The sequence below is a fragment of the Nymphalis io genome, chromosome 20 (genome assembly GCF_905147045.1).
Source record: "Nymphalis io chromosome 20, ilAglIoxx1.1, whole genome shotgun sequence".
Lineage (NCBI taxonomy): Eukaryota > Metazoa > Arthropoda > Insecta > Lepidoptera > Nymphalidae > Nymphalis > Nymphalis io.
The window spans coordinates 3,433,470-3,449,993 of NC_065907.1; the positions used below are offsets into that span (position 1 = coordinate 3,433,470).

General features: G+C 30.5%; 3 protein-coding genes across 15 annotated transcripts in view; all 3 read right to left on the bottom strand.

Moving 5' to 3' along the window:
* LOC126776465 (tight junction protein ZO-2-like) overlaps positions 1–16,524 on the bottom strand; it is a 113,931-nt gene that overhangs the window by 21,241 nt on the left and 76,166 nt on the right. For 12 of the 13 annotated variants that reach the window (XR_007669954.1, XM_050498986.1, XM_050498985.1 and 9 more), the window contains 2 exons: positions 487–662; positions 87–274 (listed from right to left, as the gene is read on the bottom strand). Coding sequence is in view for 12 of the 13 variants with exons in the window: in XM_050498986.1 (XP_050354943.1) it covers positions 87–274; positions 487–662 (364 nt within the window). In the remaining variant the exon portion in view is untranslated. Of the gene's footprint in view, positions 1–86; positions 275–486; positions 663–8,597; positions 8,970–16,524 lie in introns of those variants that run through there. The other variant, XM_050498991.1, reaches the window with a different exon arrangement.
* On the bottom strand, positions 11,116–12,061 carry LOC126776515 (uncharacterized). The gene has a single exon (XM_050499107.1). The coding sequence runs from the start codon at positions 12,056–12,058 to the stop codon at positions 11,255–11,257; it is 804 nt and encodes a 267-aa protein (XP_050355064.1). The 5' UTR covers positions 12,059–12,061; the 3' UTR covers positions 11,116–11,254.
* LOC126776509 (PIN2/TERF1-interacting telomerase inhibitor 1) lies at positions 12,101–14,141 on the bottom strand. The gene is made up of 2 exons (XM_050499094.1): positions 13,750–14,141; positions 12,101–13,464 (listed from the first exon to the last, which is right to left on the bottom strand). The coding sequence occupies exons 1-2, from the start codon at positions 14,027–14,029 to the stop codon at positions 12,686–12,688; spliced, it is 1,059 nt and encodes a 352-aa protein (XP_050355051.1). The 5' UTR covers positions 14,030–14,141; the 3' UTR covers positions 12,101–12,685.

Here is a 16,524-nt window from a genome sequence, read left to right on the forward strand (position 1 = left end):
CACGACCGGGAAGTTCTAGAAAACAATATCAAAAAAATAATCAGATACGTTGTACCCTAAATGAATTTTAAATTTGTGGTACCAACCTTCTTTTTTCCCATTCCTCGTGAGTGCGAGTTTGATGGTAGTAGGTGCTGTGGGTGGTGGTGCCGGTGCTCGTCTCCTCACCACCAACGATACCGTCGCACCAGACTCTCGCAATACTTGAACTGCTCGTGCGTATTCTACGTTCTCGAGAGGAACCCCATTAACTGACACTATTCTGTCATTAACTCTGAAAAGCAAATTTTACCATAGTACTAGACGGTAATTGACATTTAACTTAATTAATGGTTTATTTGTAGAAACTTTTGGTAGAACAAACTATATATCTCTGTTAACTTTTCTATTTTACTAGCGGAAACAACTTGACTTTTTATATAGCCTTAAAACGTATTTATAAAATAAATACATAAGAATATTTATTTTTATAAACATATTACATACTGTAGCTTGTCTTCCGCTGGTCCTCCTCTCAAAACATCCGAGACAGCGATGGATGGGTCGCCGCTCGCGAAGTGCGGGTTATCTCTGCCCCCTGAGACGGCGATGCCGAACCCGTAACCAGGAACTCTGTTAAGTCGAACTCTATGCGTTTCCCAACCAGAGTTACGTTCCGCTGTCTAGAAAGATAAATATACAAATCAACCATTTTATTATTAGTTTAGTTATTAATTATTTTAAGTAACATCAAAATCAGAATTCACTTTATAAGAATGCTTTAACAAGCGTTTTGAATCGTTAAATTACTTTAAGTTTCATGTTTCACGTCAGATACCACAGTCAATTTATGTTTTTAAAATAAGATTTAACTCACTCGTGACATTTTCAACATTTCATAAGTGAAATACGAAGTCGGTTATAGCAGCGTTACAGTAAGTTGGTATTGTGATTCGTTATTTTGTTGTGTGTCCTTTAAATGTTATAATTATTATAGTGAATATATATTGAATTTTTGTTGCATATTTTTTCATTAATCTACCTTTAAAGTAACATATTTTACACAAGAAATCAAAATTCTTTTTTCAAGCTAGGAAAGCGTCCCTAGTCAGTATAATGCAGATAATGCACATTACGCTACAGTCGCCCATACGCGTCAAAGGTTTTCGAGGACATAACAGAACATTGTAATTAGAACTAGATGAGAATGACATTCACAATGAATCTAAGTGAGCTGCAGAAACAAAGAAACAAGTTACAACACAGAGGACAGTGTGCATTTTCAATTATACCATCTCGTCTTACAACTGGAATAACGGTGATACATTTAGAAATAAATCCAATAACGAATAATAAAAGTAAAGAGACATCATGTAATTGTCCCACTGCTGGGTAAGGTCATAGTAATTCAGAAGGTAGCTTTCGAATAACGGATAGTGAAGTAAATGTATAAAAATGACAAAATAGTGTTTGAATATAAAATTGTAAACGTTAATTAAACAATTTCACAAGCCGAAAAACGAATCGTTTTTTAGTGTATAATAACTTATTATCAGATCAGAACTTCAATAGGCGTCCTCGATACATTAGCGATGTGTTGCATAAAAACCCTTTGTAATAATATCTTAGCCGTTATGCTATATCATCGATTGCACAACCTCTCGTAATCTGTTTAGAAATCCAATTAGTTCTAACTATGTAATCTATTAATAAATATACTCATACAGTGTCGAACAAATAGTTCTATGTTTTTAAAAATTTATAACTATTTTAAATATTTTTACCGCTTGGTGGCTTTGTGCTAGCCCGCCTGTGGTAGGCACCACCCACTCAACACATATTCTACCGCCAAACATTAATACTTGGTGTTGTTATGATCCGGTTTGAAGGGTGATTGAGTCATTGTAGCTACAGGTACAAGGGATATTACATCTTTATTCTCAAGGTTGGCATTTACGATATATGGAAAGGTTAATATTTTGTACAGCGCCAATGTTTATATGCAATGTTGAATATTTACTATCAGGTGGCTTATTTGCCGTAAGACATGTGTAAGTCCGCCTTCTTATTTTATAAAAAAGAATGTAAGTAATGTTTTGATTATTCCAACAATAATAAGATAATAAATAAATTTATTTATTCTCTCCCACAGATAATAATGTTTACATTTTTTTTTATAATATATATAAATACAGTTATATGTGGGAGACAGGAGCCCAAACTAGGTTGCCCTGTGCTAAGGGTCTCCTGGGATGATTATGGGATGATCTCCTGGGAAGATGATTTCCATGTCTGGTTACAATACGTTCGATAATACCTACTGGTATTATAAGCCTTCATATATAAGTTATTAGCGGCCTCGTCTTCGTGAGAAAAATTTCCGGTTCATTTATATCATACAATTTAAATATTGAATAAAAAATATAGTGAAATAAATCGGTCTCTTATCAAAGACATTTATACATACCATTGATTGTGCGTGTAACCGTATGTTTCCATAACTCTTTTGGTGTACAATAAAGCATATTTTATTCTATATCTTAATTTTGATTGAATGAACGAGATCATATCAAAGTAATGCCTCAGCGAATAGCGAAGGGATAAGTCATAGTTCTAGTCACAACGATAAGAAATCCATCAAAATTCTTCACATCAACAGACCATTGTCGTCTAGTGAATGTATTACATGACTAATACTATGAAACTTTAATCAAGATTTACTTTGAATAGACACTAAAAGCAAGAGAGTACTGGCTGAGGCGTTGCTTTTGGGACAATGTGCATTTGAAGTTGTAGAATATAAAATGAAACTGAATCAATCAAAATATTTAGCTTATCGCAATATAATGATTCTTTGGTACCAGCTATCTTTGGTGGATATCTAAACAGAGCTAAGTTAGAAGGTTAAATTTGAGGCAGCGAACTTTTGGAGGCGACAAATTTCCAAATATGGATTTTTATTACCTGGTATTTAGATATAACTGAATGGTTATACTACGATGGCCGAGATGGCCCAGTGGTAAAAACGCGTGAATCTTAACCGATGATCATGGGTTCAAGCCCGGGCAAGCACCACAGAATTTTCATGTGCTTAATTTGTGATTATAATTCATCTCGTGCTTTACGGCGAAGGAAAACATCGTGAGGATAACCTGCATGTGTCTAATTCCACTGAATTTCTGCCATATGTGTATTCCACCAACCCACACTGGAGCAGCGTGGTGGAATAAGCTCCAAACCTTCTCCTCAAAAAGGGAGAGGAGGTCTTTCGCCCAGCAGCGGGACATTCACAGGCTGTTACGGTTATACTACGAGAGTTTTTTCGAAATTATGTAAATCGTATTTGTTATTATATAATATTACAACATTTTTATTTTTAGCATTTCAAAGTGTGCGTTTTGTGGGTGTATAATTTAAATTTAATTTTGCATAATAGGTAGAGCAAATGATAGTCATTCCTTATCATATCAATGCGTGTTTGATTTATTCCGTACACGTCAAATGCGTGGTTAATGGTGAGCAGTTGATTGCTATATCTGACATATATAGTTACACTGGGTCAATTGCAAAACAAACCATTGATTGTTAGCATAACCGATCAGTGGATCCCCTTGGACTCGCGTGTTAATGTGCCACTGCTGGCCTAAGGAGGAGTCCTTTTAAGAAAAAAAAAATCGATTTTATTTCACCATTCCATTTCAGAAATTCAGTGTAAGACACGTGTAGGTTTGTTCAAAATTTTCCTTCACCGCCGAGCACAAGATAAATAATAACACAAATTAAAAACATAAAAATTAATTGGTGCTTGCCTTGGTTTGAATCCGTCATCAGTTAATATTCACGGATTGAATCTTTGCTCAGATTTTGTAGATGTGAAAAATTATAAATCCAAAATACTCTATTACCAGACCTTCTGATTTTTGTTTACACCAAAACATTATAACATTAGCTTTGATCGAAATAACATAAAATTTTGTGTATTTTGCTTGCTATAGATGATAAACAATCTTTATCCTTAACTAACATAAAATCTTTAATTTAATATTTTTATAGACTGATTAAAAATGTTAATAATATTGGGACCGTATGAGACCGTCTCTGCAAAATTAAATAATAAATACTTATCAGAAAGCGGAGGTGTTTTTTTTAAGTGACGTAGAATACACACAAAGGAACTTATACATAAGTTCAGATCTGACATTTCAAATTGAGATTGTTATCTATTTTCCGGTAATAGATATTATAATATAGAAAGGTCTTTATACAACATTTCTAAGATTTCCGGTCATTAAGTTTAAAACCCACGCTCAGTATGGAATAGTAACTAGAAACTTCCTATTATTATTTTTAATACGACAAAAATATTTATGACGTTTGAAAAAAAAAATATACAAAACTCAATTATGTATAAATCAAAGATATACTTAATACCTTTATAAAATTAAACAATTGTATTCATTAGTTCTACTAAAAATAATTTGTTATTAATACTGTCATGATCTCATGAAGTTATTCTTAATTCTACAATTTCCTCTCGTTAGGCAACATTTACCTACATACTTTGCTAGACCTTCTAAAACCAGTCACCTAGCATTGATGACCTGAAATTATTCTCATGGTCAGATATTGTATGTACAGTAATGGAATATAAAATGCATTTTACACTCGATATGAAAAAAAAATGTAAACGCTATTTTTCTCTCCGGGATATAATATTTGTGTATATTATATTTCGGGATGTAAATTAATATCGTTTACCGTAGTCTTAAGAGGGATCAGGCAACTTCGATAAATTGTAGAGCAAAGTGTGTGCGCAAATACAGGCGCATTCGCTGCTCCTTAACTCTCATAATCCGATGGGACAGCAATCAGCAAACGGAGAAATTTCAAGCTTAGGATGAACGGCTTAAATGAATGATTGAAAAACCTTATATATGCTATAAATAAAATTGTTGGAAAAAAAGATAAATCCACTAAGTTTATTGACTTAAATTGCCTCGACCCGGGGTTGATACTCAGGACCTCAGAGATTATTGCGTTATAAGCTAGCCACTAGACCAATGAGGTAGGCATATAGAATGTAATTGAAATACAGTGAAAAATTAGCTTAATTGTATCACATATGGTATTATTATCACATATATTATTGGTCACATATGGTATGATGAAAATTCTCTATTACTATACAATCACAAAATGTATGGCTGGATGCTGGCTCACAGCAGCCAGCATCCAGCCTTAGGATGTCCTTTATTAACATCCTTCGAAAGCGTGAGCTTGCTATTTCCGTAAATTATATTATATCAGCGTCCTTATCAAATTCACATGAACTTTAGCTTCTGTATTCGTGTGCTAACGAATGCTAAGTTCACACTTTGTATTCATTGAATTTTTGATATTATAATGTTATATTTTATCTACAAGCACTTACAAAATTATTAAACGATAAAGTTAACTAGTTTAGAAAACGGCAAGTTATTAGGTAAATATAGTTCTAACCAGGATACCACTCGGGAATGTAAACGTCTTTAGGTTGTCTCTGTCAATAACTCTTAGGGAGAGTCCAGAGTTTGGAAGTCGACAGGGTTTGCATTGCTATACCTCGGAAAGCACGCTATGGTATTGTTCCTAATATAAAACCGCAAACCGGAGAGCACTCCGGTCGAATCAACGTCCAGACGAATTATAAGAGTAAGATAAATAGAGTGCACACGTGTTTTTGTACACATACATTGCACACACATACTTTTGCACTATCATATATTCTACGAAATTAACGTCTTTATTGTGTATATTTGTCACGACGGAGATCGGTCAGGACATAATTAGACTATATTGTGAAAACCCCGTCAAATAATTTGGCAACTAATAGCAGTTACAGTGCGAATGAAAATGCAATAATGCTAGTCACTACATTCCATCGCAATGGCCATTAAGTTAAGCCGTATACACGTAGAGTCAACTTTCCATGCGCCGTAATAGGTTAATACCTTTAAAGTAAATGCTAATCCGTAAAACGTTAATTAAATTCGGGTTTTATTTACATTTCGTAAGGTTAATTAAATTTTTATTATTTATGTACGTACGGCAAATAATAATTGTTCTCTGCAAAAGAAATATATACAAAATGATATATCGTGTAAATAAGAAATATTATATTAATTATTTGTTATATACAAACATTTATAAAATTAATATGATTTAAAAAAAACATAATACTCCCGAGTGTATCATTCTTCTCAAGCCTAAAAAAACTTCCATGATTTGGTAAGAGATTTTTGTCATTTTTGTCAAGCTTATTATGGATGATTTTGTGATAATACTCTTTACTGACTGTTCAGTATTTCTGTAAAACCCCGTCGCCATGAACATAATAAATGCAGAAGCCATAGCAGCATGGAAAGATTATATTAGTTTGAGAAAGGGCACGGAATCGGCTGGTGACGAGGAAATTCGATTAGTAGCTATTGTTTCGATTATCATATTCCGTTCCGTTATATTGTAGCAGTACTTTCTTTTAATTTATTTTAGGATGGCCGATGAACAAATAGATACATATAACATATAGAATAAACCTATATTAAGTGCATTTAATAACATTGATTGACTCACAATTCAAACGGTAACATAGCAATACAAAGAAATGTAACTCAGCAGTAGAATAACGAGGGGCTAACCACCAAGTCGGGCCTTCATAGGTAAAATAAATAGTAGACGCTCTATAAGATACTTTCAAATAAGAATCAATTGATTGGTATTTTAAGTATATCTCTTTAATCTTTTAATATCATTATCATATCATTAATAGTGTAGACAGAAAAAAATGTTGAAAATCAAAGATAAATCCACTGAGTTTATTGTCTTTGATTGGTTCGACCCGGAGTTGGTACTTAGAATCTCAGAGATTATTGCGTTATAAGCTAGCCACTAGATCAATGAGGCAGGGATATGTAATGTAATAGTACAGACCATATGATCTTCATTGAAAGAAATACATAATTAAATATTTTCCCTAAAATCATTTGCTTCTATTAATTAGAAAAATGTTTTTCTTTTTTTTTAAATTACCAAATACTATGTCATTGAATATTTTTCTAATCACTTGTAAAAGCTAAAGCTGCTAATAAAAAATAAGTTTTTTTTTTTATAATTTAAAGATCTCTCCATTATTTATTTTTGAAAGATCGAAGTGGAACGGATACATTATTAAGCTCATAAATACACCTACACAGATTTAATCATATTTACTTATGCAACAAAAATCTTGTTCAGAAACGACTTTGGATATTCACATAAAAACCAATATCATATATATACAATATATATGATAACTATATATATAGTTTGTATACTAATATACAAACTATAGTTACTATAATTTTACGAAAAAATATTCTCCAAAAATTACAGTAAAACTTCAGAGATACGACGTAATAAAATATATGTGATTGGATAGGTAATATTGGACTTTGGCTCGTGTTCTCAAATTATATTTTGTTTTTAAACTAAAGATCTACTCTATTCAATAATACCCATAAAAATATACGAGATATTTGTCTGGGTATTTGTGTAGTAAGTAGACGACTGTTTTTGTGGTTCTCTCTCACTTAAATAATTTATATATTTACGATTTATGTATACACTTAGCCAGTGGCTGATTTAGAAATATATAGCACACAGACACAACTATAAAGTAAATAAAAATTTTATGTATATGCGAAAATATTTGATTAATTAAAAATGTTTTTTAATATAATTATGTACAGTGTAGGTACGGTTAGTACTTTGTTGCCACGAGGTTATTGTGCAAATGATTGATTGAAAATACAAAGGAGTCTGGGCGGTGTAGTTGATATTGGGTGGATCGTGATCAAATTTTGCATGTTTAAAAAGGTCTTTCTCTAAAAAATAACATTACATACGTGTTCACTTACATATAAAAATATATACAATATATATAAAGAAACAAAAGTACAGCTTATTCCTACTCTGTTCGACTTGTGACATATTGTGAGATTTTATGCGACACATGCTTTTCACGACATTTTCCTTCACCACCGATGAAGTAATATTTTATGTGAGTTCTCGAATTTGAGGTTGGATTTGAACCTGCTATCATCGGTTCAAATCCACGTGTTCTATTCTTCTAACCACTGGGTCATTCCTCTTGACATAATAAGTATGTATATAGTTTTTTTAATTTCATATTTATAAGATATCTTGAGGAAATATAAAAACAAGTTTTTGTCGTAGTTTTAACTTCACAGCCTACTTTTTATCTTACTTGTTAGTACTTAGTTTGATTCATCTAGAAGCAGTTTGCCTTTTCAATCACTAATAGATTAAGTCCATAGTTATTTATGAGCGTATTTGTAAATGTGTTTATTGTTAGCTATTAAAATTGTTTAGAGGCAATTTCACAAAGAAATATAAACGTAAAAGCTATTTGTCAAATAAATATTTCATATGGTAAATAATAGTAATTCGCATCATAATTAGTACGAAGTATTTCTAACATACTAAGTTTTTTATTAATCTGATCGTACCGGCTATTTGTTTTCTTATAAATCTCTGTCTGTATCTACAAGTATTAAAATAAATTAAAAAAAAAATCGAACCTGCAATTTTTCCAATCCAAGATTATCCAACTTCATTTTAAAATAAAGTTTACTCATCGATGAACTTTCAAGTTTCACTATTCACATCACAAATTCTTGTTTTCTCCTTAAATTTTCACTAAAACGTAATTTTAAAAACAGACGCATTTACCGTTTATAAATATATTTGTATTATTTTCACAGTCTTCGTAAAAAGAAGTTTTTATATTAAATAGCAACGTTTTTTTTATATATATTGTAATCGTATGCCGAAGGTTCTATCGTAGGCGTCCAGCGATGACGCTGCGTCGCGCCATATGAGATTACACTACCTACTACCTTGTGCTTGTTTAAAGTTCGAAGGCAGTAACATTATATCACTAAGTTCAAACTACCATGAATCGTATTAATTTACCCAACAAAACATGTTTATTTAACTTGGTCGGTTGAAACATGTGCTACTATAATAAGTACCATTGATGTTAACACCGTTTTATTTGTCCCCAAATTAGCAGAAACGAAATTCCGTAGCATCCCAGTAATGAGAACGGTGCATTCTCTTTTTACGAAGTTTATACTTTTTAAGGAAACATTTAATTTCTAGTTTTTCATTCTAACTTGATTATATATTGTCTAGTAAACAAAACATTACCCTTTAGAATTAAATGAAATAATATTATTTACGAATTAAATACCGCTATTTACCCAAATTGGCACCACCTGCCACCGAATACTTAGAAAGCCTTAAACAAATTCCAACTATTTCACAAAGCTGTCGCGTACGCAGTAAACATTGTACGGCATCATTATTCAACCTGCAATCCTATATGCTACGCATAATTTGCATACACAACTCATATAACAGCTCCTATTAGCGATACATAAGGTTCTCATTACATTGTAAATACTTTCCACGCCCGCAAAGCCTTCGGTGGGTTACTTTACAGACAATGGACATTCTATACCTTGTGATATTTAGTTAACGGATAAACACGGCTTTTTAGCCTTAATACCTTATACAATAAGGGAATTATTTCCTTGCTATCGAGAGCTGATAGTCAAAATTATGATGCGACACGCAATGTCAACGAGTCGAATATTGAATAAATAGGTTTTTGCTTTAAGACTATATAATAAATTATACTAAACTATATTCATTTCGAAAGGCCGACGAGCGTATCCACCACCACCACCACCTGATGGTAAGTGGTCACCAATGCCCATAGACATTGGGATTGTAAGAAATGTGAACCATCGTTTACATCACCAGTGGCCACCAACCTTGGGAACTAAGATGTTATGTCCCTTGTGCCTGTAATAACACTGGCTCACTTACCCTTTAAACCGGAACATAACAATACCAAGTACTACATATTATATATGTATTTAAAAATTTTAAAAATGTTTTCTATATTATTTCTATTTTTCTAAATAAGCTATGCGTCTGAGTAGCAGCTACGAAATTCGATTTAACGATGTGACACGTCCATTATATGTATATCTTAAATGATGATAAATATCTTCACCATCTTTAAAAAAACGAAAAAAAATAATGGAAAATCTCATATATTTTTATTTCAAAATTTAAAAAGTAAGCAAAGGTAAATAGAAAATGAAAGGTAGATGTGAGGTCAGACTATTATAAATGGGGAAATATTAATTACGTATAGGGCGATCAAATCAATCAAACAAAAAGAAAATAATATAACACAAGAAAATATATTTAAATAATTAAAATCATCAATTATTCAGTTGAAGTTATTGATTTGTGCTGCAAGTTAACAGCTCATCTTTGGTTTCATGGTAAACTGAAAACACACTAATCTTAACCACCAAAGATCCTGAAGATTTATACAGTCATAAACTATTAAAATATAATTACTTAAGTTTTTTTAAATTATTATTCCATGTATAATAGAAATTTAATAGGGGTACCACAGATAGGTTAAAATTAATAACAAAAAGCATTAAAATATTTTCTTTTATTTTTAAAAAAATACACTCGACAGTATTTCAACTAACCTTAATTTTTAACAACGAAAAAAGTAAATTAAGTTTGTATTTCAGTAACAATACTTTAATTATTGTAACTAAATATTGCTTGCATTTGCATAAAAAATATCAAAGAATGTAATTATATACATTCAACATTTTCTTATAATTTACTTAACTATTTTAGTAGTTATAATATATATAATAAAATTGTTGTATAATCTACAGCAGACATCTTTGTTTTTAATAGCACCCATTTTATTAATACAAAAATGAGGTTTTATTTGTAAACTCATGTCATTAGCTCATATGTCAATTACTCTATTTTTTTAATTCAATCGCAAATATAAATACTATATGTAAATTTTCTTGATTAATAGAAATTCCCTTATTTAAGAAGTCCATTTCAACTTGTTATTCCATTCAATGTGAAGACAAAATTAAACGAAACTACTCAAACACAGGCCGTTTTTCATGCATATCGGGGTTTCCACATAGAATCGGTTAAACATAATAAAATACTAAGTACAGTAAAAATAACAATTACAAGTTATAATTGAATTTTTCAATGTCACATGGCTTGGTACATTTTAATATAAAACAATTAATTTGAAAACAATCAAATTCTATACAAACAAAAATCTGAAAGAGATTATTGATAGTGACAGATTAGCATGTTGTTCGTTTTATTTAGTTGGATATCCTGCTAAAGATGAAATATTAGTGCCTTTAAAATCAATAATATCTTCCGGATTTGTCTTCAATTTTTCTATAAGTGTACTTCTTTCAAATCTTATCATATTTAAATAATCTTGTCTTATATCTCTAATTTTTCCAATGATACTTTGTCTAAGATTAAACTCAATTGAAGGATTCTTTAGTAAATCTGTTAGTTCTTGTATAGTTTCTGGTAAATTATCATACGAGATTTCATTTTCTATTTGTACATTAGGATATGTTTCAGGAAATGGTCGAGTGTGATTTTTTAATTTCTTTGCACAAATGTGATTTTGTAAGTGATGCCCTTCATCATACACCTCTTGACCATTATCATCAAAAACTATCTTCCTATTTAATGTACAAGTACATTGATCATCTTCATCTCTATCATGTTTTCTTTTACCTTTATTAGTTATTTCATTGTCATCTAAACTTAACAAATGGCCGTATTTTGACTCAATATTCATCAGAACGGCTTTGCATTTTTTGTAAACTGTTTTTAACTCTTTTAGGTCACTTTTAGAGATTTCAGTTATGCTTAAATTATTGTCATCAGAAGACGATGATTGTTGCTTTTTATGCTTGTGTTTTTTAATCGGCTTCTTAAAGTTTTCAACATTTGTAGAATTATGTTCATCACTAGAACTTTCAATGTCTTTATGTTGGATTTCCCTCACGTGGTTTTTAACAACAATATACTTTTTAGATTCCATATTCTGTGTTTGTCCCGCGGACTTCGACGATCCTTCTGAATCAACTTGTATTACCATTTCGAAACTTCACTGTTTTTATTTTTAATTTTTGTGCAAATAGCAAATAGTTTATTGTGATTTCTTTATTTCATATATTTAGTTTTAAAATTAAATGATTAGATACTTTATTTCATAATGTCACTTAGATATAGAAACACGTGCTGTTGTTTTCAATGACCATTGACAGTAACAATCAAAATTGAACAATAAACAAAAATAAAATAGTGTTGGGCCAAATACAGGACTGATTCAAATATACTTAATCGTTTTCGTTAAATAAAGTAAGCGTGATGACTTTCAGGTTATATTAAAAACTCTATCTTTATTGAAAATTCATCACTTTTTACCACTTGTTTTAATGATTTTGAATTATAAAAAATACAATTTACTATTATCTATATATCTTTAGTACTTTTGTTTTACTTCGTATAACTAAACGTCACTGTGTAAAGGCGTGGTACCAACTGCGCAATACCAACACAAGATGGCCGCTAATGCGTAGCGTTCGGAAACTCGCTCGATAATTTCAACATGAAGACTATATCCGAACCGCTTAAAAACAAAATTGAAATGTATAATATTAATTATTAAAATTTATTTATATATTTAGGTTATAAAAAAAACACGTGTTTTTTTGTATATTTTTTACTCATTGTTTTGATTTTTTCTTTTCTTTTTCTTTTTGGGTATTTTATCTTCATCACATGTTGTAATGTGTTCCTGTATTTCCTCATTCTGTTTATTTTTCTTTTTCTTCTTCTTCTTTTGCTCACTTTCCACTGAATCTTCATTTATTTCTTGATATTTCTTCTTTTTTACTTTTTTCTCATTTTGTTGCAAATTATCGTATTGTTTGTTATTTATTTCTATTTCTGTCTCATTACAAGTTTCTACTATCTCACTCTGTTCTTTATTCTTAGACTTTTTCTTTTTTTTCACTAATTCTACATTATCTATCACAGTATCTGGTGAAGTAGTTTTAATAATATCTTCCTTTTTCATATTGTAAAATGAAAATCCTTGAGTCGCAAAACTATTATTTGTAGTTTCATTATCTATTTCAGTTTCATTTGAAAAACCTTTGAAACTATAATCAGATACCACCTCCTCATTATCGAGTTGATATTTAGAGTTGAGCAGTTTGCTTTTTGATTTTAAGCTGGCCAGTTTATTTTTAAAATAATCATCCATATTACCTTTTTCTGTAAATACTTGTTCACTAGTTTTAACATCATCTTGTACAAGTTGTTCTTCTTCTTTCTCTTTCAAACTTTTTTTACCGAATATATTAGCCAAATCTTTTTCACTGTACCGCGACATGTCTTTACCACGTGTAAACTTGTGATAGTGAATACGAGCCTTACTTTTCTTTGACTTATCTTCTAGTGAAACACCGCTATGCAAGGTATCGGCATTACTCTCAGCTGAAATCATATATGTAATAAAAAAATTAATTTGTAAGATTATATTGTGATAATACATTGGTAATTATGGATAGACCATTGAGCCTTGCAATCTCCATGGGCAGAGGTGTTTACATGCCTACATATTTATCATTCTCGTCTACCTTACTACCATTAACATACATCTAAAAAGAAGGTAATTTAAATAAATATGCGTTGTATATATAATTAAATTGAGATATAAGTTTTACACAAAAATATTTATTAACAAATATCAAGACTAATTCACAATAAACGGACACTTACCATTCGATAGATTTGCAAGCAACGCATTAAAGTCATCCTCATGTTTCGTCCATTGGTCATTCTTATCTTGAAACCCCAAACCTCGTTCATCGTTTTTATATTTAGCCACAACATGGTCAACTATTCCATTTTCTTTCGCACCTAACCCTTTACCCGCACTCCAACCCATTTTCTCTAACATTTTCTGACCAAACTTGTTAGTGTCATTGCTCCATGCATTATTTTTGGCACGAAGATTTATAACTTTCTGTTTCCGACGAGGTCCAGCTAACATCGACATATTTATATAATAAATAAGTTATAACTTAATTTCACTTATTTCATTTTCACGTGTTATTATACTTGTCAAAATGGACGGTGTTCGAGCGAGCAGGCGAGCACGACTCGCCACAGATAAAGCCAAAACGTTAACAACATTTCTGGATACATACGTCATCGCGACTCGAGTTAAATCTGAAGTTCGTTCGATTGATCAGCGAATACGTCGCTCCAAGCTCGACTCGATTGGCTAAACGAGGTTTCTTTAAATTACGTTCCGTTTCACTAGCGGTAAGTAATTTCATGTGTTAGAAACTGAAGTTCATTTATTGCAAGGTTTATTACGATACAAAAAATTTAATAGATAAATGGATTATTCGAATCGAATAGTTACCTCTTCTATCCTTTTATAAATGTTATGTTTTGCCTTGGGTGTTGAATATAATTTAAGAACTAAAAATTACTATAATAATTTACTAGATATATAAAAAAAATAGTACATTTAACATTTTAAGCTAATTTTAATCTGGTATCATCAAGCAAAGGCTAAGATTATGTTTTTTGGTCAAAGCATTTATAAAATGTAATATCAAAACCGCGATTATGGTTAGGATCCACGTGTTCTAATAATTGTGCTATTGTGGTTAATTGTTACACGATACTGGGATATCTGTTCGATGAGAAATGTCAAACAAGCACGACTGGTTACGCCCACCTAAAGTATTTAATAACAATGACAAAACATGAATAAATTTATTACAAGTATATTTTTTTTGTTTACCAAAATGGTAATTTATATAAAATATTATAATACGAACAAATTTAGATATTTTTTTAATTGAATTAGTATATTTAAATATAATTAGTCCCTTTTATTCTGTGATTATAATCCTGTACATGGCACGAATTTCTTACGAGTTAACATACAATATATATAATACGTTATTGTTTTTAAAGATACCATTAAAATAAAAAGGTAGGATAGAGTGGTGTAATTAAAAATATATATATAAACGAAAAACATGCAAAATTATTTTCTTGAACTTTTTATGATTTGAATTAATATCACTTTTAAAATTAGTTATTTTTATTTTATTTTATATATTATAAAAATGACTGTACATGGTTAGAATTAAAAATAAAAATAAATAAAGATTAGGTTAGTAATTCAGAAAATTAATATCGCTGTTTGATTCTTCTATCTTACGATACGATGTAATAATCATGACTCAAACATCAAATTTAATGAGTGTAAACCAGTTAATTATTGTCAATTTAAAAAAGCAGAATGTGTTATCTTGTCATGAATTCAAATATTTATATATCATATATGTAATTAGTATCGTAGTACGTTGTTATTATTTTGCGTTGGTAATTTATTCCTGTTTTATCCGAATCGACCGGTTCGCGGAAAGTAAAAGTTGAATTTAAATTTTCGGTGCAATAATATTATACAAATATCAATAATATTTAATATGCATAGCTTTCCATTCGTTAAATATATTAGCGCTATGGACATTCCATAATTTCAATAGATTAACCATAGAACATTTAGTTACGAAATTATTGTGAATATTAACATGTATTTTCATATCATCGTTAAGATTAATAAAAATAATACTTGTAAATAATAATAATAGTCTAAAGAAAGGTTCTAAAAAGTAAAAAGAGAATTATCTTGTCGCTATGAAATATTTATGGTGGCCATCTGTGGTCTTATCAGTTTTAACTTCACTAAATAACCCATTTTTCGAATGAAAATGTTTGGCGTGTTAATGAAAATACCAAAATTGCTATATATACGCCGATAATATTTAAGGAGTTAAATAATTCCCTTAATTCCTGATGAAACCTATCATCAGTAGTTTATTTTGGTAACTAAAGGACCAATCTAGAAGTATATTCGTTCAATAAAAAAAAAATCAAGGCGTTTAAAAATATGAGACAGTACAGATACAAATATTTGTATGCCTATATAGACAGTGATAGTAAATGAATTTTCATGTGCTTAATTTGTGTTTATATTTTATCTCGTGCTCAGCGGTGAAGGAAGACATCGTGAGGAAAACCTGCATGTGTCTAATTTCACTGAAATTCTGCCACATGTGTATTCTACTAACCCGCATTGGAGCTGCGTGGAGTAAGCTCCAAACCTTCTGCAGTGGAACATTCGCAGGCTGTTACTTTACTTTACTTTATATAGATAGTAATAATTATGCTTCAATATATTGGAAAGATAATTATTTTATGTAATGTTAATCGATTATAAATAACTTTCATCGACTTCATTTAACTCGGATTTCATAATGGATATAGGGATATTTCATTAACCCTTTTTTATGTATGAATACATAGAATTGAATGTTTGTATGTATGTACATTATCAGCAGAAATTAGGCGCAACATTTCATAACGAATGAGGTTATGTTAGATTTTCTTTTTATACACAATAAAAACACACAATAATACACAATATTATACGCTGTGCTGATTCTGTTTTACATAATTCAGCTTGAA